This window comes from Gordionus sp. m RMFG-2023, chromosome 1 (assembly GCF_954871325.1).
Source record: "Gordionus sp. m RMFG-2023 chromosome 1, tfGorSpeb1-WG-v2, whole genome shotgun sequence".
In the NCBI taxonomy this organism is placed as follows: Eukaryota; Metazoa; Nematomorpha; class Gordioida; order Chordodea; family Parachordodidae; genus Gordionus; species Gordionus sp. m RMFG-2023.
Genome location: NC_088775.1, coordinates 8,658,029 through 8,684,356, shown reverse-complemented (window position 1 = coordinate 8,684,356; position 26,328 = coordinate 8,658,029). Strand labels below are relative to the sequence as shown.

Sequence of the window (26,328 nt, the reverse complement as noted above, 5' to 3'; positions counted from 1 at the left end):
TTTGGTTCTTTTTGGTTCATTTATTTAAAATTCTTTTCTTTCCTTCAAATATTTTAATGCTATCTTACATCATATTAATTATTAATTACCAATGAGAATTTATATAAAAAGAATAAAAATTTTGCATTTTTTTAACATATAATATCACACAAATTTAGTAATTAAAAGAAAGAAAAAAAAGCGAACTTTACCTTTAAGGGATGATGGACCTATAATAAATAATATTTTTTAAAAAAAATTTTCAAAAAAAAAACTTAAAATTTTTTTTAAAAAATAAATGATGTAAATTTTGATCGCTTCATTGCTTTAATACAGGACAATATTATAAATAAATATTATATAGAAGCGTGCCCATGAAGATTTATTGTAACCTAGTGGATAAATTCTTAAAATCATTCTTTATAATAATTATTCTTTTCGACCAACGTATGTTTTAATTTTTTTTCTTCTTTTTTCTCTCTTTTTCTTCGTCTTTATCATGCTAATATATCACAAAATTAGTTGGAGTCTTAAGTCGTGCTTGCCGAATTAATGACAGGCTTCTGACTTGAAAGCAGATTTAGGCATGCTAAGCAACACTTTGATCTCCAGCGATGCTTCAATATGAGAATAAGATAGATAATGTTTTTCTTCCATAAAAATGTATTCATTAAAAGTTTGTTTTTAACAAGTGGTGATATAGATCTCATCGATGACTCACGGCAGGGCGTCACTAGCCTTTACAATGCTAGGGGGTTCATCTACAAATTTTTTATAGGGAGCTTCGCCCCTATGCCTTCTATTTTGCCAGCCTTCGGCCGGGTTTCTTTTAATATATTATACTTTTTAGATTAAAATTTGCAAACCCTGAACTAGTATTTAAAATTTCATATTTTGTCATTTATTATGTTACATAATACTAGGTTATAAATAATGAAAGTTAAACAATACAATTGGTAAGCTAAAGATAATATTTTTTGCAAGTAAAGAATTACAAAAGTGAAAAAAAAATACATTTTTTCCTACAATCCCTTATTACATTAATAAATATTTGTGATTTCGAATATAAGAAAATTTTACAACTAAGGAATTACAAAAATGATAAAAAAATGTTTATTTATTCCTACACTGACTCAATTGATAATAGTTTTCAAAAACCACAGGCAATAATATCTATCATTCATAATTAATCTTCATTATCCAAAAAATTTAAATATGATTCGCTTAAAAGTGTATTTCTTTAAATGTACTTTGTTGAACTCAATGACATATATAATACCTAGACTGACGATTCATTCATTAAAATGCATTTTTAAGCTTCGTTAAAAGCAAATCAGCTGGACCCGCCATTTTCATAACACATATAGTAATTAGTCTCATGTTAAAAACTACTATTAAATTGATAACTTGCTTCCTTATTATCACGATGATCCGGTAATTTTTTAATAAAGTTTGTATCAGATATAGGAATAAATTACGCTCTCGTTTAAAATTTAAATAATGATTAGTGTAACCAATATGGCGTCTCCAGCTGATTTGCATGATGTACACTTTTATAATATTTATACTAAGAATATGAAAAATATCTAATCTATTTTTTTTGGTATTAATGCATTTTCATAAAGGATATGTGTCTTATAAAATAAATAAAATTTCTATATAAAAATTGAAGAAGTGATAGAAAAAATAATTTAAATGAACAATGGTACAATAAATGAATCGTCAGTCTAGGTATTATATATGTCATTGGTTGAACTATAAATTTCATGATCCAATATACCTTTATATGGATTGTTGCTACACCAACAATCATAGTTGCTACACCAACAATCATAGTTGCTATAGTATTCTCATCATATTCCATGTTATAACTAATTTTATCTTTAATTATTTAAAAAAATTATTACTATCATAGCGCTTATCTCCTGATCCAATCTCACATATAGATTTTATTTTTTTAAAATCAAATATCTTGTATATAAATTAATTTGTCTATTTTCTTTCCTTTTTTTGCCTACACTATTTATATCTCTCGCATTCATCGTTAATCTTCTTTCTTCATTATCCAAAAAATCTAAATAAAAATTGAAGTGTATTACACTAAATGTACTTTGTTGAACTACAACTTCTTCTTTATCCAATATACCTTTATATGGATTGTGACTACCAAAAATTATACTTAGCATAGTTTCCTCGTCAAATTCCATGTATATATCTAATTTTATCTTTAATTATATTAAAAAATTGTTAGTATCATAGTTCACATCACCATATTCAACCTCACACACATATAACTTCTATTGTTTTACAAATAAAATATCTTATATATAAATTAATTTACCTATTTTTTTCTCTTAACTTTTTTGCTTCCATTATTTATATCTCACAGAACTACAATTAATCTTCTTTTATTATGGAAGGCATAGTTTGAAATTGAAAAAATATGTACTTTGTTGAACTCCAACTCCTTCATTGTCTCCCCTTTTTCTGTCTAAAATATCATAAACATCAATACTGCTTTCAGCTCTAATAATAAAAACATTTATCTCAAACTCAATATTCTAATCTATATATAATACATAATAGAATTTTAAAAGAATCGTTCAGGGGTCTATCAAAAATTTTTTGCATTCAGGCGGCTATCAGGGAGACATTAAAAAAAATTTATTCAGGGGGCTATTCAAAATTTTTAGGGGGCTCGAGCCCCTGCGAGTCCCCTCCTAGTGACGCTACTGACTCGTGGGTCCCTCCGAACCCCCTTTAAATCGCTGCCGCCGAGATTCTTAAAATGGTTTCCTTAAATAGGATTGGGCGAGTGAAGGAGGAAAAACTCTTCTTTAGTCTACTCGCCTCTCCCGAATAATGCATCTGCATTTTTCGACGATAAAGTTCAATAAAAAAAATGATAAATAAATATAACAAACAACAGAGCGATTGATAGTATTTCCTAATTTAAATGTATCTATTGTTATAAATCTTTTGCGATTCATTTTTTAGAGAATTTTACTTAGTATATTTAAATTCTTTGAAAGATTGTTTATTGAGATATAATGGTAAAATAAGTCTATAGTGGGTTTATACTTTTTAGAATAATAAGGTTTAGCATTTAGTTTAAATAATACATTTTTGGTGAAATATGTGAAACAAAAACCTTAGTTTTCTAACACCCCCTCCCCTTCCCTCCACGAGACAACTCATATTGATCTAAAATCTATACAAAGGTAACCAACCTGACGAAAAATTAACACTAAATTATTTATTTTTTTTAAATTTTCCCCAAACATGTAAAGTCATCATATTTAAATGTTTAAATTGGGGCAAATTTTAAAGAATTTATAATGTTTGTTTACTACTACCAATGACATAAAATAATACCTAGACTGACGATGCATTCATATCAACTAAAAACAGGCTAGAGACGCCATTTTTGTTACCAATAATTTTAAACGAGAGGCCAATTATGTCTATATCTGACGCAAACTTTATTAAAGAATTTCCTGATCATCGAGATAATAAGGAAGCAAGTTATCAATTTGTAGTTTTTAACATGAGAACAATTTATGGGTTACCAAAGAGGCGGGTCCAGCTGATTTGCATTCAACGACGCTTTCAAATGCATTATTATGAATGCATCGTCATAGGTATTATTATATGTCATTGACTACTACCAAATAAAATATTATAAAAGTTTTTATTATAATTTATGATTCTTTTCAAGATAAAACGAATCAAGTCGTCGGTAATGTCACTCTTACTCAACATCCGGCGTCTAATAATTTAACTCCTGACGAAACAGTAAATCAATACCGCTTAAACCTTTTAGATGGCGCCATGGCTTGTCACAAATACATGAATCCTTTCTACGACAATTTTTATCTTAAAATAGTCAAAACAGGTATATTATATATATATTTATAGTTTTATTGGGATCAATGATACATTATAAATATTCGTATTTCCCCCTTTTTATAATAGATTTATCCTGATTCGCCTTATTTTGAAAGTGCTATCTCTTTCGCCATCGTTTCCTCAAAACAGCCTAAAATTGAAAGGGGCTTATTTAGATTTACCTAAAAGATCGTTTATTTATATACCGAAAAAAAATATATAAATAAAAATAATATTTATTTAACTACAAATTTAAACCTAACAAAAAATTGGGCGACCTAATTAAAAAAATCTGTTTAGCCCTGAGCTAAACAAAAATAATTTTAAAAAAATAGGACGAACCTGAAATTTTTTAGGGTATAAACTTATATTACATTAATTGATATATTTTAAATTATATACTACACAATGACATATAAAAATACCAAAACTGATGATGCATTCATTAAAAGTGTACATCAACGAAAACAGCTGGGGACGCCATTTTGATTACCCATAACATTATTAAAAATTTTAAACGAGAGGCCAATTTATTCTTATGTGACGCAAACTTTATTAAAGAATTGCCTAATCATGTAGATAATAAGGAAGCAAGTTCTCGATTTAATAGTATTTTTTAACATGATAATAATTACTATATGGGTTACCAAAATGGTGGGTCCATCTGATTTTACATTCAACGACGCTTTCAAATGCATTATAATGAATGCATGGTCAGTTTAGATATTATTATATGTCACTGATACTATTAAAAAAAAGAATTTTTCTTACTAAGTTGACTTGCCTTATATAAAGCTATTGTAATTTTTTTTCTTCTCTACTTTATGATGACTTGAGGGCAGTTTTGAAAAATTTAAAGGATTCTGAAGATTCTGTCAATTCCACCATGGCTGATGCTAATTTTTAAAATAGGAAAATTTTATTTATCACTTCGTATTATGGGTAAAATATTATTGCTAACAAGCCTGGTTTATACAAAAGTGCAAACCATGTTGAAGGATGTGCTATAAATCAAATTCAATTAGAAAAAGACTGCCTGTTAATTTGAGTATTTTAATTTAAATTATTGTCTTGTATCATTTTTTAATCTTATTAGATAATTACACTGAATTTTTCAAATGTTTTTTCAAAGGCATAAGATTTCATAAAAGGGAGAAATCTAACTTTTAATTTTAAAGGTTCTAGGCTTCAAACATTACAATCTAAAAAGAAAATGTTTATATACTTTCAATATTAAATATAATATTTTATATTAGCTTTAAAACCAATGTGTTTTATACTGTACGATTTGATAATAATGCAGTTTAATGAAAGATTTGATGAGGAATCGATACAATTTTTAGATCAATCATCTTTTACAGCAAAGGGAATGTCTGAGTATTGAGGTTATCGTTAATTTTTCCATTTAAATTCGAGTCAAAATTTTGAAGAATAATCTAAATTTTGAAACATTTATAGGATGGCTAAAAAATGGGGATGTAATTATTACACATGACCTGCAGGTTAAAAAACCGGTTCAGAGGCATTTTAGCGGTTCGGTTCAGGTTCGGCTAGAAATTTTTGCGATTTAGGTTCTATAAAAAATGCTGGTTTTAGCTTTGGATCCCTGATGAACCTATACCCAATTATACTAAGATAATTATCACCCATTTAAAAAAAAACATAACAATATATTTCAAAGATTTTCTTATGGTTCCATCTAACTCATCGTCCCCAATTCCTAAATTGAAAATGGTCCCATCTCAAGTTCACCAATTCGATATAAACGATATAATCAAGATCAGGGACGGTTTTACCTTTTACATTGAGACTGGTTCAGAAACGAGCTTCCAAATTGGACTTAAGAAAGTATAAATAATTTTCAAAAAAAAAATAATCGTAACGACACATTTAGTAGAAGAACCTTCTACTAAAAAATATGTAAAGAGATTAAGGAAACCCTTGCTGACCATTTTTTTCTAATTATCCTCTCCCGTTTTTATATATAGTTTTTGGATTATTATATTATTTATTTAACGATTGTTTGTTAATATCTATTTATTTTTTTCTTTTTTTTTAAACTTCTTTTATTTTATTATATAAATTTCGTTTTCAATTTAAAAAGATTAAATGCAAATAAGAACAATTAGTGAGGTTAAAAATCCCGATTTTGGCTTGATTTTTAAAAACGTCCCGATTAAGATTTTAGCCAAAATAATATAGGATAACTCGAGATTTGGTGAATAGAGGTCCAAATCTTGCTACCATCTATGAGCAAAATCTCCAAGCTCGCATAATATTATTTTTGGTTAAAATTTTAATTAGGCCGTTTTTGTAAATCGAACCGAATCAGCTTTTTAACAACACTACGACTACGAACAATTATACCAATCCGAAAAAGGGAAGTAGAGATCTTATTTAATATATTTCACGGTTTGCGACAAAATTTGCGATATGTTAAGATTATGTTGGAAGGATTCATTTGAGATAACCGTTTTTAATCGCCGTCAAACTTTATTTAAATCAATTTCAAAAGTATAAATACTAAAAATGATGATTAACCTCGTTTTCTTTTCATTTCTTTTCTCCTATTATCGTTGAATTGCTATAATGTTTTAATTCTTATATTTTTCTTGATATTATTATTATAATAATTTATTAAAGAAAGTATTGATATAAAAAGTTTAGGTATAATATGAATTTAAAATAAATTATTTTTTAGTTTTGTGTTTTTAGGTATTAATTTTGTCCGAATCCTATAGTATTAGGGCCTAAGCTACCATCCCTGAACATAGTGTTGTTAAACAGCTCATTTTGAGCCGAGTATTTAAAACGCCTAACTCAATATTTTAGCTAGAAAAATATTGCCTATGCCTAGAGATTATGATAATATATGTATAGACCTTTGTTCTTTCTATAGGCGAAATCTTCAGGTTTGCATAATATTTTTCTGGGTGAAATATTGAATTAGACGTTTTTAAAAATCGCCTCAAAACGAGCCCTTTAACAATACTGCCTGACCAATTATAATACACCAGTCTTAAAACGATAACTAAGATATTTATACATTATATTTATTCAGGATCCTTATCATGTAGATCAAAACGTTTTAAAAGTTTCCTTCGATTTGGAAAATATAGCTTTATTAAACATCACCGAGATGCGAATAATAGTTCACGGTCAGGGGAGGATAGATGGAAGAAAAAAATCATACCGAGGTATGCTGTTCTATTCTATAAATTATAATTTTTAACATCTAACGACTACAAGAAGGTAGACCAGGGCTGGTTGAATCAACCATTTTTAAAAATCAGTTTCTGTGCAATTTTAAATACAGGAAGGCATAATATATAAATCGGCTCATACAATCCCAAACATATTCCATAAATGTTCCCTATCAAAATTTTTTAAAATAAATATAATAATAATTTACAAATATAATTTATTTTTGTAGGCAAACCAAATTATCGGTTTTTATTTTAGGGTTATTGAGCTAAAATTTAATAAAAATTTGAACATAATTTTTGTTTTATTTTAATAAACATTTGGACATATTGAAAACCTGTTTCTTTGTATTAAAATTAGTCATGAAATATGCTGCTATTCAAAATAATTATCAGAACACCATAAGTGCCTGTTAAACAAACCTTCTCAATTATAAAAAAAATATTTAAAGAAATTTAATAAAGAACTAGATTTTTTTTAAATATAAATGATTATTTTGTGTTGGGCAAAAAATTTTCATATTTAACAACAAATTATATAAAACTTTTGATAGTTAATTATTTAAAATATTTTTTTGTCTATGTGTTTAAAGTTGTATTACGATAAAATTTGAATATCCCAGTGTTTCAATTTGACTAAGATCCCTACAATTCAAATGGCCCTAACATCCTTTCAACTAATACGGTAAAACGGCTCGTTTTAAGCTGATTTTTAAAAACGGCGAACTCTATATTTCATCCAGAATAATATTACGCAAGCTTGAAGATTTTGATGTAGAAAGAACAAAGGTTTGGATATCTATTAGTTAAATCTCGTGGCTTAGGCAATATTTTTCTGACTAAAATATTGATTTAGCCGTTTTTAAAAATCGGCTCAAAACGAGTCATTTAACAACACTACTTCCACCTATTATCAAATATTTTATATCAAAACCATTAATAAAAATTTTTTTTATAGCCGAGATCCTTTTCAAGTTCCTGTTCTCCCTTATAAGTGCAGATCAGGGATTTTCGTTGTATTTTCCTTCCCCTTGGACCCCTCAGAGTCCATACATTCATTTACAAATATACGAAGAAATGTTGATCGGTTCGACGCTTTTTTTGGTGAATGCTTTTCCAAGCTTTAAAGGATTCCATCCCGTTCTAAGTTATTCCCTTTTGGAAAACCCTTTCGATTTCTTTACCATAAATCAATTTACAGGTTTAATGAACACAATATATATATCTACCGCATTTTGAAAATTTCGATAAAAATAACTAATACTCAATTTTAAACATGATTATTTCTTTTTATATTATATGTGTCGTGTTTGGGATATGGAATCCATGGAGCATTCGAAATCGTTCAATTTAAAAATAATTTACTGATGGCGATTTTGAAATTTGAAAAGTCTTATTTGATCGGAAATGTATTTCAAGCATGCATAGAGTACTCACACTCTATTGAATTTTAGATAATTTTGCTCTGAACCTTATAACTACTAGTAATATACATTGATTTATATGGATTATTTTTAAATAAATCAAAAATACGCTATAAATTTATGGCTATATAAAATGTCTGAAGTTGTATTAGGTTATACTCCACACATGCTAAAATACATTTTCTGTTAAATGGGATTATTTTACAATTTAAATATCGGTCTAATTATAGTTCTAGTGTTATTACATAATAGCAATATTCAGATTGGTTTAATATATTATTTTTTGATCTAGATCACCTGCAGTAGATGATTTACAATCAAGATTTTTTGAATCCCAATAGATCACCTATCCCAATACTACATTATTGTATTTATATATAGAATTATATGAATAAATTTTTTTAAATAATATTTACAAAAAAATTATCAAATAAAATACAAAAGTGAGTCGTCCTTTTCATTTGTCATTCATCGCCTATAAAAGAATAGGTAAAATCTGTAAATTATTCTTAGTTTAAAATTTCTAATTATTCTTCTCGATATAATATTTTTTAAATACTTTTAATTGAGGTGTGGAAAATTATTATATATAAAAAAAATAATTTGAAAATTGTAATCTTATATTAAATCCTATAAATAAGGAAATTCTCAGTGAAAATTTTTTCGATCTTCTACATTCCACCCCTGGTTAAATATTATAAAGGAGAACCTTATAAGGCTTATTCAAGCAAGAGAGGATCATATCCTAAGAAAATTTCATTACTCAAAAAAAACGTCATGTGCAAGCACCAGGAATTTGATTTATCAGTGAAAATATATAAGAAAACATTCTGCAACAAAATGTTAAGAAAAATTTATAAAATGAGATATTTGTTTTATGAAATAATTATTCAATTATTGTCATTATTGGACCTAACATATTCTTATAATCTAAGCTAACTAAAAGAACATTTTATAATTGAACTCTGAAAAAATGAAATACTCCTTTCAGGTGGATCTCGTTTCAAATGAATATTAATGTTAGAGATTCTAAGCCAATAAACAAATCAAAAATTATAAATAAATTTAAGAATGAAGCCTTTCTTAATCATTGTTAAAAAACAAACTGATGACTATCTGGAGAGCACAATGATATGGGGATATATGAGTTCCAAAATGTATTAAAAGTCTGGTCATTGCAAACGACATAATAAATACCTTAATTTATTAAGACATTTATTAAATCAACACCTTCACCCAATCATCTTCCCGAAGGCGCAAGCGTAACAAGATGGGGAACCATGACACACTGCGATCGATTAAAGAAAATAAAAACAACCGTTGATTTAAATACAATTAAAACTTGGTGGGATATCATTTAAAAAAAGTCCCTTCTAATAATAGGTTGAATCTAAAGAAAAGCAGATAATATATGAAATTCTATTAGACGGGGATCATGTAGAATTCTCGTAAATTCAAGGTCCAATATAATAAACGAAACTAAATAAATTTCATATGGACGATTATTTATGAATGATAAATGAAAATGGACTTAATTTATTAGGCGCTTTTTATGAGTTTAAAGTTTTAGGCGATATTAATTTATTGACAAATTTAAAAAATAAGTTTCTATCCAGTAAGAGAGGGGAGAGGTGACATTACTGTAATCTTGAAATATGTAATTGATTAATAAATATATGTATGAATGAATGAATTAACGAAGAGTAATTTTATAATATATTTAAGATTTCAAACAGGTTATTTATGCATGGAAAAAATAATAAATGAGTTCATTTTCCTAAGTGGTTCTAATAATTACAAGCTAATATTTTTTTTATAAAGGTTATCGCTGGCTTTAATTGTATAATTTATAAATTAATATAATATCTGTCAACAGGTCAAATAACTATAGGAAGAAGGATAGATCTCGAAAAGCTTTACCCAAGAACAAATATAATGATTACAGTCTCGGTCAAAGTATTCGAAACATTGGCGTTCAGCATAGATCCTCAACGACTTATTTTAAATATAACAATATTGGATGTAAATGATAATCCTCCTCTAATACGAGAAAAGGTTTTAAAATATATAATTCTACATATATAAATCTTCTAGGGTTTATATCACACGAAAAATGTATAGATATTGATAGGACAATGAGAAATATTTCAAAAAAAATTTAACTGTAGGCATCTATTTTTTTTGAAAAAGAATAATAAATTTGCATATGCGTGAGTTGGTCAAAATATGTCGAGATAGATTATGTAGAATTTTCCATGGTTATGGCATAAAATATCATTTAGTTGGAAAAGATCTAATTTATTTGTTTAAAAGCAACAAATATTCTCTTCTACCTTTGAGTTTTGACCATTTTTACCCTTTGGCGTTTTGAGTTGTCAATAATATAGTTTAAAATAACACTTTTTTAAAATCATTGCCATCTTTATTTTTACATCCGAAAAAGTTGAATTTTTTTAAAAAGCCTTCTGGTTAAATTATAATTAAAAGTGTTGCCGATATTTCTCCTCTATTTAAACATTAAGCTTGGTCCGCTACTTTAAGACTACATTTTAAAACGCTTAAAATGTTGAAAGTTAAAAAGCTCCTATCTTTCTACATTGATAACATATTAAGCGCGGTGTTAAATAGTGAATAAGGACGAGGCCGAAGTCGAGCGAATGTAATATAATATTTTACCTATTTTTTATACTTACACTTAATATAAATATTATTATAATCAAATCAGGAATATCACTTTTCGATTCCCGAAAATGTCACATCCCCTTTAGAGATAACCAGATTTGAAATAACGGACATGGACGTAACCAAGCCTTCCTTGCATATCTTCAAAATAGATTCTATTTCGGATAAAAAAAATAATCCAGCCACCAATTCTAAAAAGGCGAATAAAAAAGACCCAATCGAACACGATATCGGGGAAATGTTTGAATTTGTCAGTAAAAAAGATTCGAGCCTAAAACAGTTAAAATTGGAGAAAAGTAGGGGAGACGGGCTTCGATACGATAACTATTTAAACGCGGAACTAGAGAGCGAAGAAATGAAAGATATTTACGAATATTTTGATGAGGATGATATAAACGAGGACAGACTTAATAAATATGGGAAGTAAATTTAAAGATATCCATAGTTTTTTTATTTTAAAATTTATACATTTTATAAAAAAATTATTCACTCATTTTACTTTTTTTGGGGAAGTTTGAGGAAATCCAGGCTAATCGGGGCCTTGAAAAGCAATGAATTAATAGATTTCCCACCACTCTCTTTCTTAAAAAAGAATAAAATATGTAATTTGAGAGGTATGAACTTCAAGCGATACAACTCTTTCTGCTATTTATAGTAATACATCGATGTCCTTTATTTGAGAAAGAAAGAAAGAAAGAAAGAAAGAAAGAAAGAAAGAAAGAAAGAAAGAAAGAAAGAAAGAAAGAAAGAAAGAAAGAAAGAAAGAAAGAAAGAAAGAAAGAAAGAAAGAAAGAAAGAAAGAAAGAAAGAAAGAAAGAAAGAAAGAAAGGAAGGAAGGAAGGAAGGAAGGAAGGAAGGAAAGGAAGGAAGGAAGGAAGGAAGGAAGGAAGGAAGGAAGGAAGGAAGGAAGGAAGGAAGGAAGGAAGGAAGGAAGGAAGGAAGGAAGGAAGGAAGGAAGGAAGGAAGGAAGGAAGGAAGGAAGGAAGGAAGGAAGGAAGGAAGGAAGGAAGGAAGGAAGGAAGGAAGGAAGGAAGGAAGGAAGGAAGGAAGGAAGGAAGGAAGGAAGGAAGGAAGGAAGGAAGGAAGGAAGGAAGGAAGGAAGGAAGGAAGGAAGGAAGGAAGGAAGGAAGGAAGGAAGGAAGGAAGGAAGGAAGGAAGGAAGGAAGGAAGGAAGGAAGGAAGGAAGGAAGGAAGGAAGGAAGGAAGGAAGGAAGGAAGGAAGGAAGGAAGGAAGGAAGGAAGGAAGGAAGGAAGGAAGGAAGGAAGGAAGGAAGGAAGGAAAGAAAGAAAGAAAGAAAGAAAGAAAGAAAGAAAGAAAGAAAGAAAGAAAGAAAGAAAGAAAGAAAGAAAGAAAGAAAGAAAGAAAGAAAGAAAGAAAGAAAAGAATAGAAAAGAATAGAAAAAAGAATTAACTAATATTATGGAAAAAAAAATTTACATTAGGGAAAAAGAAATGCCGATGATGACTAATAATATTCTGATCTTAAAGGAAAACGCTAGGTTAGATCGCGAAACAAAATCGAGCTACGTTTTCTTGGTTACTATTTCAGACATGACGGATGCAGGACTTACGAACAAAACAACGAATATTGGGAGGATGAAAACTTATTTTTACGCAAAAATATTAGTTTTATATATATTTTAAGTTTAAATATTTTAAAAAAATTAACTTAAATTTTTTTAAATAATTTAGATAATTTTTTGACACAAAAAAAATACATTAATAATTAAGTACCATTTTTTTTTAATATTGGTTTTAAATTAAATAATATGTGCTGCAAAAAGCAGCATGAAAGCTAAAAAAAAATTTATCGGCCAAGTTGAGAAAATCGTGATCGTGTAAAATATTTAGTCTGGGTATTTCATAAAAAAAATTTAATATTGTTTTTAATTTTTTTCTTTTTTTTTGTAAAATTACTATTTCCTTTCCGATCACACATTTAGAGCAAACAAACTAATATTATTATTTTTTTAATATAAATAAAAAGATTTTCATAGACATAATAGATGTGAATGACAATCCACCAGTATGCAATATGGGAAACAAAGTCATAACAGTTCCTGATATGATAGAGATTGGATCGGCTATCGATATAATATCCGCCACGGATTTTGATGACGCTTCTAGCCCCAATGGACAAATTCATTTTTATTTAAACAATGATAAAAATGACGAAGGTTCCATTTTTTTCTTTCTATAACAAAAAAAATGTCATATAATTTTGCTTTTCCGAATTACGCTAAAATGAATATTAGAGGTTTATATTCATTATGAAAAATAACATAATATATAGAGACTTTGCTATAACTAGGGTGAGGGGGGGGGTGAGCTTTTCCTACGCCCCCCTAACAATGACACTGAATATATAATTAATTATATGATAATCAATACAGAACTGATAATCGTAGAAGAATTAACGGGATTAATAAAAGTAAAATCATCATTCCTGGGTCTACCCGTTAACGCTTTTAGAAAATTTTCTTACAGAGCTTGTAATTCAGGACCAGAATTTGAGAACTATTGTTGCCATGACACCTTCGCAATCAAAGTTCAAAATGAATATGGTGGTAGTTCCGCCAAAACTGAAGGGATCGGGATCGATACCGATGGACCACCTAATTATATTGTCATTTACCAACCAGCGGACGCCTATGATGTGGTGGATATACACGAGGTATGATTTTTTTTTAAATTTTAATTGTAATCTATTACATTTATACTATTTATATGCTAAAATCGATTTTTTTTGAACAAAACTTACATAATTTAATTTATCGCTTAGGATATCGCCTTGGGCTCTAAGGTTTACGAAGTGAAAGCCAAAATCGAAGGCGGCAATAGGGAAAGCTGGAGATCTCCTCTCGCGGTTCCTCACGATGGAGGCGATAATTTTCACTCCCAAAATTTGTTTAAAACGTCGAGAGATAGAAGGTTTCAAATTTATTACAAGATCGAAGAGATTCCTATATACCCAGAAGATCACCTCTCTTTTTTCATCCATCCTAAGACAGGGATTATTTACACCAGGACTATTCTAGACGCTGAGTCTAAACGAATATATACGGTTTATAATATAAATCTAATTTCTTTCATCTTTTTAAGTTCAATCTTATTTTTTCATAATATATTAGTTAATTCCTTTTTCTTTTCTTTTCTTTTTCTTTTCTTTTCTTTCTCTTTCTTTCTTTTCTTTCTTTCTATCTTTCTTTCTTTCTTTCTTTCTTTCTTTCTTTCTTTCTTTCTTTCTTTCTTTCTTATCTTTCTTTCTTTCTTTCTTTCTTTCTTTCTTTCTTTCTTTCTTTCTTTCTTTCTTTCTTTCTTTCTTTCTTTCTTTCTTTCTTTCTTTCTTTCTTTCTTTCTTTCTTTCTTTCTTTCTTTCTTTCTTTCTTTCTTTCTTTCTTTCTTTCTTTCTTTCTTTCTTTCTTTCTTTCTTTCTTTCTTTCTTTCTTTCTTTCTTTCTTTCTTTCTTTCTTTCTTTCTTTCTTTCTTTCTTTCTTTCTTTCTTTCTTTCTTTCTTTCTTTCTTTCTTTCTTTCTTTCTTTCTTTCTTTCTTTCTTTCTTTCTTTCTTTCTTTCTTTCTTTCTTTCTTTCTTTCTTTCTTTCTTTCTTTCTTTCTTTCTTTCTTTCTTTCTTTTCTTTCTTTCTTTCTTTCTTTCTTACTTTCTCTCTTTCTTTCCATAAAAACAAAAAGGATCTTGACATAAGTTCCGAATCATTGCATCAATATTTTGTTTTAATTTATTTTTAAAATATGTATTTAATAGATAATAGTGAAGGCTAGCACGGGAGATTTGACTAAACAAGAATCCAAAATGATTACGATCAGAATAAGGGATGTGAATGACAATAATCCGATATTCATAAATGTTTTATTTTTTTTAAAAAATTCTTTTGATAATATAAATTATTACATCATGCCATTTGGTAAAAGGAATATATAAATCAAATAGTTATTTAGCGATATATCAATTATTTAATGCATGAACAAATCGAATTCATACAATTTAAAATTTTAGTGGGCCTTATATGTTAAGAGTTGCTTATGTATTTAATGATATATTTCAGTGCCATACTATAGTTCCATTTAATAAACAAACAATTAATAAGCTGAAGGGTTCAAAAAAAAAAATTCGCTTTCTAAAATATCTATAACTCTAAAACGAGTCCATTTAAAGATAATATTAAATATTTTAAGAATAAGAATATATAGAACTCAAAAACCTTGATGAGCCTTGATATTTTTGGCCCAGGCCCGCAGTAAAAATTTTTTTATGGACTCCTGGCCCGGCCCATATTTAATATTAAACCCATATCCACCTAACCTAATGTTACTTAATACTTACTTGTGATACTAGTAAAAAGCTCGATTTTAAAAAAGGCTAACCCCATATTTTAGCCAAAAAATATTACGCAAACTTGGAGATTTTGTTCATAGATCACAGAAAGGGTTTGGGCATAATATTTACAAATGATTAAGGCTTGCGTAATATATCGAGATAGTTTAACAACACTAATTTTCGAGTTTACGCTAAATGATATTTAAATTTATATTAAATGAATTTCATGTCAATATTAAAAGAAAAATGGTGAAGATCCACTAGTGTTAGAAGCGATGAAAAACGCAAATATAGGATCAAAAATAGGCTCAGTTAGCGCCATAGATAAAGATGCGGAAGAAATCAATTCTAAGATCTATTATCACATGATTCGTAAATGAATAATATTTTCGTTGTTAATTCTTTACCAAAAATATCCAAATATTATTAGGAAAACAGAAAATTCTTATTTTTTTAAAAAAATAAAGACAACACGATAAAATAAATAAACATAATTAAGGACCATAACGTGGTGTAACCACTGCAAGACCTCTTAGTAGCATTTTGGGAGAGACAAAAAAAAACTATCTTCACTATTATTATAATTATCAGAGTTGTTAAAGCTCCTTTTTAAAAGTAGCTAGCTCCCGCTCCCGCTACTACATTTTTAAAAGGAGCTAGCTCCCGCTCCAAGTAATAGAGTGCCACTCCATTGCCGCTCCTTTGATTTTCATTTTTTTAGAAGGTATACGAAACAAAATCATATTTTTTTTTATCTAAAAGCTTTATATTAAATGATCTATCAAAATATTTATAACCTTTTACTTGCTTTTAAAAGTAATAAATTTTCTAAATTAGAATCTAAAAAACATGCACGCCTCTGCCCTAAGACCTGTTTTGCAATACTAAATAGGCACTTGACAGGAGCACTAGGGGGAAGCGGGGTATTATATTTTATAAAGATATTTTTTAATTCAGAGAATTTATCAAAAATAGTAATTTTGGTATCATTATTTAAAAAATATTTGTCCATATATTATCTATTCATGATCAATTTCATGGAATCCAAAAAAATCTATCAATTTGTATTTAAAAAAAAGATTTTTTACCTTTAGATGCTTTTTTAGATTGAAGCTGCTCACTTTTGAAAATTAAATAGTTTTATTTAAACACAAAAGACATTTTGCCCTTAAATTTGATTGATCATGGATCAACATTAGAATTAAAATATTTTTTGTATGATAGAAATGGAAATTAGATTTCTTCATCTATGATCTCTAAATCCATAATATCTCAAACTATTTTTTGTATGATAGAAATGGAAATTAGATTTCTTCATCTATGATCTCTAAATCCATAATATCTAAAACTATTTTTTGTTATATATCTATAAAATGCATATTAAGACTTACAAGATTTTCCAAAAAATTTTCAATATAAAAAGGAAAACTTGATGTTTAATATTTAAAATGATTAGATGAAAAACCAATATAAAACTAGGCTAAACATTTAATAATAGATAAATTTAAATTTATTAAAATTTCATTTTTATTGAATTTTAATAAATAAATATTATTAATATTTAAAAAATAATTTAATTTATACATTAAATTTAAAGGAGCGGTGGAGCGGCGCTCCTCCACTCAGCCCTAAAAGGAGCTAGCTTCCGCTCCCGCTCCTGGTCCCGCTCCCCAATTTGTTTTTGAAAATGTAGCGGCGCTCCATCTGAATTATAAAATATTATATTTATTAATGAATTTTAGCTTTTAATTATAATACTTCATTAGAATAGTTTTTTAAAAAATATTCACATATGCCAGCCACCCTCATGCAACTTACGAGTTTTTGTTGATCAGTTGCGATGTTTTGATAACGTTAAATATTTGATTTTACAATTTTTTGAAAAAAAAAATGATTTGATAAAAAATATATCACATGATGACTTTTTTTAACGTTCTAAATGTTATTTGATTTAAAAAAAACAACTAGTTTTTGGTTATTGAGACACGATTTTTTGAGAAATGATTGCTGGCTTTTGGGAAAAATACGAGGGGTCATGCAGTGGTGACCATAAGTTGAGTTGAGTAATTTCGCCATTTTTAGCAATTTTAGCCAATTCTTAACTAACCTTTAAAAAAAGAGGCTAACTAGGTTTATAGCTGAAAACTATCACACTTCAGGATTTTTTTTTTTGATTCACTTTTTAAGTAAGTAAAAAACAAATTAACTCGCATATCAATGCTCAGCGAATTATATAATTTTTTTTTCAGAACGCGCCTATAAATTTAAGGAAATTAGTATGTTTTTTTAGCCATTACCCAACTATATTAAGGACAGTTTTAAAATAAAATACTAGCGGTCTGACACCATTTTTTTGGTTTTTCTAATTATATATATTGTTTTCAGGTGATGACGTTTTTTAAATAATGCTTAATGGTTCTAAAAGTCACTATTTTAGAAAAGATAATTTTAAATTATTTAGAAACGAGCTAAAACACCCTGACTTGTTTAGTAAAGCATTATGAACACGCTCTATTATTAAATCATAGAGAGAAATATCCTGGACAAAAAGGAAGCCACGAGAAGAACCCCGGACAAAAAAACACTGGACAAAAATACCTTTGGATCCCAATTTAAGAAATTTGTTTAAATGCTAAAAAAATAGACAATTTTAAATATGTTTACATATTTTTAAGACTACACTTTTAAGGCTTTTAATTTTATTTTTGAAATTTTTCTTTGTCCGTGAATATTTTTGTCCAATGTCTTTTTGTCCAACATACTTACTTCCATTGTCCAAGACATTTCTTGATTTCTTAAAATGACCTATAAATATTTTTTTTTAAATGTACAATTTGAAGTTTAATATATAAAAAACAAAATAAAACAAATAAAATGTATATATAAATAGATGATGATGGTAAGGTTTGGCTAGAGAAAGAAACTGGTCAATTATTCGTAAACGGGAATCTTTCCGAATCTTCTCAAATCGCGAAGAGTGCGATGACTAATGATTACAATGTATCGTTCCTCCAATTAAACCAGCTGCAACATTTAGATCCTATTGTAAAGCAAGATTACGCCAGGAAAATCGAATTGATAATCCAGGTGACTAATTCAAAGATTCCCCCGAGAATCACCAAATTGTTTTACCAATCCCTCCTCAAGGGAAAAATATATGATCCATCTATTCTTCGGGTCACGATCAAAATCTTGGAAGATTTAAAATCTGTTCAATCGAACTCAATCGAATTCGACAAACGTTCGCAAAAATATCTAATCGGTTAAATATATTCGATATTATGATATAAAAATTTGTTAATACGAAATAAATTTAATATATCTTCACTAATATAAAATTTTTAAGCATCACGGTAAAATTATTGCTGGGTAATTTCTCGTAATTTAGTTTATTTTTAGATGCCTAAAAAAGTGACTAAGATTCATTTTCAGACTCGATTTTAGAAAATAACAGCTTAATTTTGAAGAAGGTATAAATAGATTAATTCGCGTCTCAATGATTAACTTATTAACTAAGGCGCTCACCTATGATTGAGACAATTTTTAGTCATTACCCTCCCAACTATACATCCCAGAAGGTTAAATTTAGACCTTTATCTTCATTCATGATAATCGCATCCTTCCCTTAATTATTAGCATCTCCAAAAGGCATGGGCATAAGGCGTGTTATTTTTTTATAAAAATGATAATTGCTTTAAATATATGCAAATAAAAATTAAATCCATTTACTAGAAAAAGAAGAGGAGGATACTCAAATTGTAGGGGGCCAACCAATGGGACTAATCAAACTCAACCCCATATTGAAAGACCTAAAACAATTAGTCGGTATCGAAATGGTAGGCCAAGAGTTTTGTAAGATAGTAGACCTCCCATCAGCATTACGTGATGACTCTAAAGATTTCATAAATTACGATCTGCCAAAATTCAAAGAAATTGGGATGGTGAGATGCCATACGTCTTCGATGCCGTCAAAATTTAGTTTATTAGCGCCGGTAAACGGGGAGGAGTCTACCACGTATTACATGATGAGGAATAAAGAGAGACAAACTAATACCAAAACTTTGTTTCATTTGAAGGACTTAATGGAGGACGCTTCGCAAATAACGATGCCCGATTCGTTACTCAACGGGTATTTTGATCTGAAGTTTTCCGCCATTGTTCAATCTCCGTCAAAGAAATCACTTAGGCCAGAAAGAATTTTCTATCAACTTAAAGTATATATTCTAATGTATTAAGTTATTACCTTTTATATTATATCAAGGGGCTTCCGCTAATAGTTTTATTTATGAAGTTACACTGTTCCTTTAAACTTTTTGCCAATATGTTAGAAAAATAGGTATAATAGATTAATTTTAATTTGCCTTAAAAAAATGGTATTATATACAAAAGGCGTGCATTCGCATGGGCCTAAATTTGAGTACATTCCTTGTCCCGAATAAAAAATTTGTCCTGACCCGGCAATAACTTTAATATTACCAATATATTAGATCTATTATTTATCAATTAAATCAACTTATATAAAATATTTTTTAACTGCTCATGTAGCCTCTAATATAGTATGCACTCATTTAGTAACCTTGACCTATGTTAGTATTGCTGAATGAACTAACTTTATCCAGTTCCATTGCAGCTTAGCCTAGCATTTGCCCTAAAAAAATTGACTTTAACCTAAGACAAATATTTTAGCATAAAAACTTGGCTAAGCGCTTTAAAAGTTGGTCAAAGTTAGGACAATTTAGCACCAGCAGTCCATATATGCATTTTGATGGAATCAGGGATGTCATGTTAGCTTAAATTTTACAGAAGGAACTCCATCAAATTTGTTCAGAAAATACAATATAGACCTGACTTAAAAAAACATAACTGCGATGAGGTGAATTGGAATATTCGATCATTAGATTTAAGTTGAGATAATTTTCTGACCTCTTGTAGTATAAAAGTAATCTTAGTTTGTTAACTTTTCTGTTCATACCATATTATATAAAATAATATAGATTTATCGATGAACTACTCTAAAGAAATTATTTCCATATGAACATTATTAGAGGATATAATAAGTTTAATCTTGTTATTTCTTTCCTTTCTATTTTTTTACAGGGATTAGTTAAAAGTTTAATTAACCTTACCGTTATATAGGCAGGATTACGAACCCTTCTCTTTTTTAAAAATTGCGATAAAAATCAAAACTGGTCATTATTTTGATTTAATTCTTTTTTTAAATAGCGTTAACCTAATAATTTAGACAATAATCATATCAAAATTGGTAAATATCTAATGAATACTTTTGCGGATATGCGGCAGGAATCTTTTTCCCCTATGAATAGGTGGTAATTAAAGGTTAAAGAGTTGTATATTATAAGTCTGCAATGGACTGCTTTTCGTCAACAAACCTGCCTACTCGTTGTTTAAAGCCACCAAAGGTCTTTTTTATATATTCACTCCCCCCCCCCTCCCACCATTTAGCTAATAACTCTGTTTTAATGTAATAAATATATTTAAAAATAATTTCATTAAAAATATATTTAGACTCAAACAATTTGGGACAGCTATAAATCAAAATTTATCATTAGAGGCTTACCCGAAGAGAGTGAAATATTCTTACAGAATATCTCAAGGTAAAACTATAACAAAGGTTTTATAACATGATATATATTTATTTTGATTTGTTTTTTTTAAAGAATTGGTTTGGATAAGTTTCATGACACTAGAATAATTATAATAATACAAGGATTCAATAAGTTGAATCGAATGAAAATTATAAATTATGAATAATTTCGCTATATTTTATCATTTCAAAACTTGTAAAAATCATATAAATTGATATTGCGTTATAAATGATATATTCCTAAATTAAAATCCTATATCTTTGGTATGCTAAAAACAAAAGACCGGTACATAATATTGTATTTTATTTTTAAGAGATGGACAAATATTAAATATTTGTTTATTTTATTGTCATATCACCTAGCAATTATCAATATATTTATCTATTTTTTTTATGGATTTCAGCTTTTTCAACCGAAACTTCCAAGATTTGGGTTTAAGCATGACATTGGATTCATTGAACTACTACATGCCTAATCAGGGGGTCCTTAATTACAACTTTTCAGAGGCTTGTTTTCACGTTTCCAAGAATGGGATGGTCTTAGAACCATCGGAAATAAGGAAATTCATGTTAAATAATCGGAAAGTTTGGAATAATTTGCGCCAAAATGGGATCGTTCGGATAGAGGTTTTATAATACATATTTTCTTTTTATACCCTTTGCGGAGAATCGAAGTGAATATATAACAAGAATGGGAAAAATATAACTTCTGCATAAACAATCAATTTTTTTAAAAAAATAATTCATAAATAAGAGTGGGGAATGGTATATATATAGCATCACTCAATATATAGTAATTTACTAAACAACGTCCTAAATTTATTAAAAATGAAATAGTACCTATTTTCTTATAAACTATAACCGCATCCCTCTAATCTTCAGGTTTTAAAAGAAGAAGAAAAGTATCTAAAGAAAGAAATAACCCGAGTTGGGATCAAGCAAACGTCTTGCTATCTTTCACTCAATGTCTCTAGTCTCTAAGTTGCACCTGCCACTCTGAGACAATGATTTTTTTGTATGTAGGGATAATTTCCTAGATTTTTTGAAAAACACGTAGAAAAACAATAAACTCGACGCTATACATCATTATCTCTTAGACATATCCAAGATAACCAACGAAATAAGTCAAAGGAGGCTTTGCCCCAATAGCTCTAATTATATGAATCCTAGAGGGGGGGGGGAGAACAGAAGATTTAAAAACTATTTATTTCTTTACAATCTTTATTTTTCTAATTAAAAAAAAAATCATTAAAGAAATGTTATGTGGAAAGTTTATATGAGCCTCAAGTCATGGAAATCGTTTTAATCGGGATAGCTATTTTGCTCATTTTATTCATCAATATTTTGAGTGTTATACTTATGTTCTACAAAAAGGAGTAAAAAAAAAAATTTTTTTTTTTATATTATATGAGAAATTAAAAATATTTTATAATTATTAATTTAATTAGTAAAAGTATTATCTAAAAATTTGTAAAGTATTATCTTAAGATTTAAAATGTATCATTTCAGTTTCACTGTAGTTAAAACGTAAAATGCTTCTTTCAAAAAATTATTTATTTTACGACTATAAAATTTCTTTAAAGATTAATGGCTCCTTGAAGAAACGTAGTAATACAGGAAGTGTTATGTTTAATTTGTATATAATCATAGTCATTTCATTAGAAGAAAAGAATTCATTTTTTTAACAATAAATAGAGTTCAAGTTCTTCTGATTTCCACTTAGTCTTTTAAAATTTTAAACCTAACTCGACAGATAATAAAAAAAATTAGAAACAGTCCTCATATGTAATAATGGATGGGAATGAGGGATGTTAGCTTTCGGCTTAGGACAATATGTTCACGTATTTTAACCAAATTATTATTTTTCAATTGGTCCTATCTACTTTAAATCGAGAACAGATTTGACAGAGTGGCATTTACATATATGAAAACCGCCGTTCATATAATAGTTCGCGATGGTCATAAAATAGTACATTATATTTATTTGGTGGTTGAGTGTTGTTTTATTTCTTTTATCAATTTTCCAACTCTAAATATTTATTGAATGCGTTTTTTTAAGTTTAAAAACAAACCGATTTTTTGCTATCAATAAGTGATTTCAAGTTGAAAAAATATGCAGAAAATATAAAAAGACCACTCAAACTATCACTTTACTTTAATATTTATATTTCAAATATTTGATGATTATTTTTTTTAAAGTTATTTAATAAAATAGTACAAGTTTTAATACATTAAAAACATCCACAAATTAATAAACTGTATAAAGGGCCTGATTTTTTTAAGAACATAGGTCTCGTTTTATCTTTATATATTATTTATTTTTGGCCAATGACTGAAGGATCTCGACCTATACAAATAGGCATATATTACATTTTGAACAAAAACAGAATAATTTATTACGTGAAAGATGACACTAAATCCCAACCTGACGATGCCAAAATAAACTCCCAAAATAAGGATCAATTCATCAAAAGCAAAGAATTCTACTTTGGGAGAGAAAGGGAAAAAGAGCCAAATGTCATATCTCCAGATTTTTACGAATGGCAGGTTGTTAGAAATGTTATAACATTATACAATGCAATTACATGCATAATTTGTTTTATAGGTCATCCGGGCATTTGCGTTTATAAGGATTTCTAAAAAATTGGATATTAAAAAATATGAAGAAAGAAAAATGATACGTTTTCCGTGCAATTTTTATCATATTTTTAAATAACAACATTATGTGACTAGAAGGCCTAACTGAACCGAACTATACCGTTATACGGAAATGAAACTTTAAATAAATTTATAAAAAGAGCAAACCGAAATTATAGAATTTTTTTGAACCGATTTGATAAGTAACAATTTTCTTGGGGGAGATTTTATCATTCTATGCTAATTTTTAAAGTAGGCTGCTGACCCTACCATCTTTTCGCATTTATTTTAAAATTTTTACTTGCTTTATTATAATATAATAATTAAAACCATCATGATATAATAATGTTCTGATATATAATAAATTTTATTAAAATAGACAGTTGACAAAAATTTACTTTACCCTCTAGTTTAAAGTGATTAAACATATGAAAGTAGTTAAATTTTATTTTATTTTAATTCTATATTACAAAATAAAATATAAATGAATGAGAATGCTATTTAGACCTTTGGCCTGAAAATAACATTAGTATCCTTTGATATAGTTTTGTTAAACGGCCCGATTAAGAATTTAGCTAAAATAATATTATGTAACCCTGCAAATTTTGCTCATAGATGGCAGAAAGGTTTGGACATTTATTTGGCAAATCTTGAGGCTTATATACTATTATGGCTAAATTCTTAGTCGAACCATTCAATCGATCCAAATCGGGTCATTTAATTTGAATAGAGTTGAGAGAGATACTTCCTAGATGGCCTACTGTATATTTTATAGACTCAAAATCAATTTAATAAAACAGAAAAAACCTTAGTATACGTTGTTAGAGCGAATTCACGCCGAAAATAGGAGATATTCTTAATATTTTTCGCAGCGAATTTTGTATGCTTCACTACAAATTCGCGCTAACTGTAAATCAGGGGTTAATCGGAACCTTTATAAAAATTTTCCCCTGAACCGTATTACCAAACAAGAATTTTTATTGATAGCGGTTCAGGTCCCTGTAGGCGAAAATTATTTACTTTAGTAATATTTATTATCAAGGGTTAAAAAACTTAACTGATCATTGAATAATTATAAATCATTTACTTACATATCAATTATTAACTTATATGTAATCACTTTTAGAAAGCTTACACAAAAAAAATATAAGTAAGTTTTAAACGCAACGTGAAAATTAAGCTAGCCCGGACGGCTTCTTTATTAGCATTGTTAAAATGCCATAATTTAATCCTTTTTAAAAAAAACCCCGATTAAGATTTTAGCCAAATTAATATTATATAAGCCTGCAGATTTTGAGCAGAAAGATTTGCATTTGCTACATCACAGGCCTGCATATTATTTTGGCTAAAATATAACCGTTTTTAAAAAAAGAAAAGATCCTAATCGGATTTTTTGACACTATTCTTTATCGCCTTTTGTATATATTTTTCTGCAAGCTTTCATTTCCTTTAAGATGCGTTATATATAATGGTTCAACTTAAGGAAATTGCCGTTAAAAGAGCGGTTTGTCAGATTTGATAAGTTATTAATAAAAACTGATTAATTAATTAGACATAACCATTTTAAATATATTTTAACCCTAACCTATATCTCTTTAACCTTTAACCCTACTCCTTACTTCAGATACCTTTTTAATTTGAAATATATTTCAACCAATTTATAATCTCCTTCAGTTGAACATTCCTTGAGTTGAGCTATTATAATGTTATATAGTATTTTATTAAAAGAAATGGTTATGAAATTAAACAAAATAAAGCACTAATATATTATACCTTAGACTTAACTTTAAAAATTTATATATTCCTAGGAAAAAAGTTTAGATATGATCGAAGTGAATTCTTACAAGGATAAAAATGACAGCAAACTTTATGGGACCTATTATGAAATTTCTAAGCATGAATGAAACTTTTTATTAGTGAATTATAACCCATTATTTTTATAGAAATTTTGACGTTATAATTGACATTTTTTTTAATACAACCAAAAAATCCTATAACTGTACCTTTTTTTTATAATATAAAAGGTTTAGTTTCTTTAAATATAAGAAGATTAGGTCTAATTTAGTACTGTCAAATGGCTCGATTTAAGCCAACTTTTAAAAACGACTAACTCAATATTTCATCCAGAAAAATATCATGCAAGCCTAAAGATTTAGTTCATAGGTGTCCCAAAGGTTTGGTAATCTATTAGCTAGATCTCGAGACTTGGGCAATATTTTTCTGGTGATAAGAATGAGTTATTCTAAAAAAAGGCTTAAATTTAACCGTCTAGCATCTAAATGTAATATTGAGGCGCAATTATTCGTTATAAAATAAACTTTTCTAAATCAGAAACAAAAATATGGTATCTGTATCTAGAAGCATCTATTTGAAAAGTATCTTATATCTTATCTCGACACTATTTTAAAGGTATCTCTATCTATTTTTACGTTTTTTATATTAAAAACAACAATATTTGAATTAAATTAATTTAATATGTCCCCGAGTTTATTTCATTATAAAAACAAAACGAATTTTACTATACGCAATGGTTGACCACAACAGGGTAAATTTTATATTAATATTTATAAAA

At 28.1% G+C, this 26,328-nt stretch overlaps 1 protein-coding gene across 1 annotated transcript; it reads left to right on the top strand.

The window, feature by feature from the left end:
• The first annotated feature begins 353 nt into the window (after nucleotides 1-353).
• Nucleotides 354-25,705, top strand: LOC135931233 (protocadherin Fat 3-like). The gene is made up of 20 exons (XM_065468203.1): nucleotides 354-426; nucleotides 3,698-3,874; nucleotides 5,549-5,715; nucleotides 6,929-7,064; nucleotides 8,029-8,271; nucleotides 10,371-10,549; nucleotides 11,220-11,599; nucleotides 12,620-12,803; nucleotides 13,165-13,354; nucleotides 13,571-13,851; nucleotides 13,960-14,241; nucleotides 14,942-15,043; nucleotides 15,757-15,886; nucleotides 18,405-18,776; nucleotides 19,247-19,728; nucleotides 21,041-21,129; nucleotides 21,524-21,746; nucleotides 22,374-22,495; nucleotides 23,507-23,666; nucleotides 25,565-25,705. Exons 1-20 carry the CDS (start codon nucleotides 354-356, stop codon nucleotides 25,658-25,660), a joined length of 4,068 nt encoding a protein of 1,355 aa, XP_065324275.1. The 3' UTR covers nucleotides 25,661-25,705.
• Nucleotides 25,706-26,328: the final 623 nt, after the last annotated feature.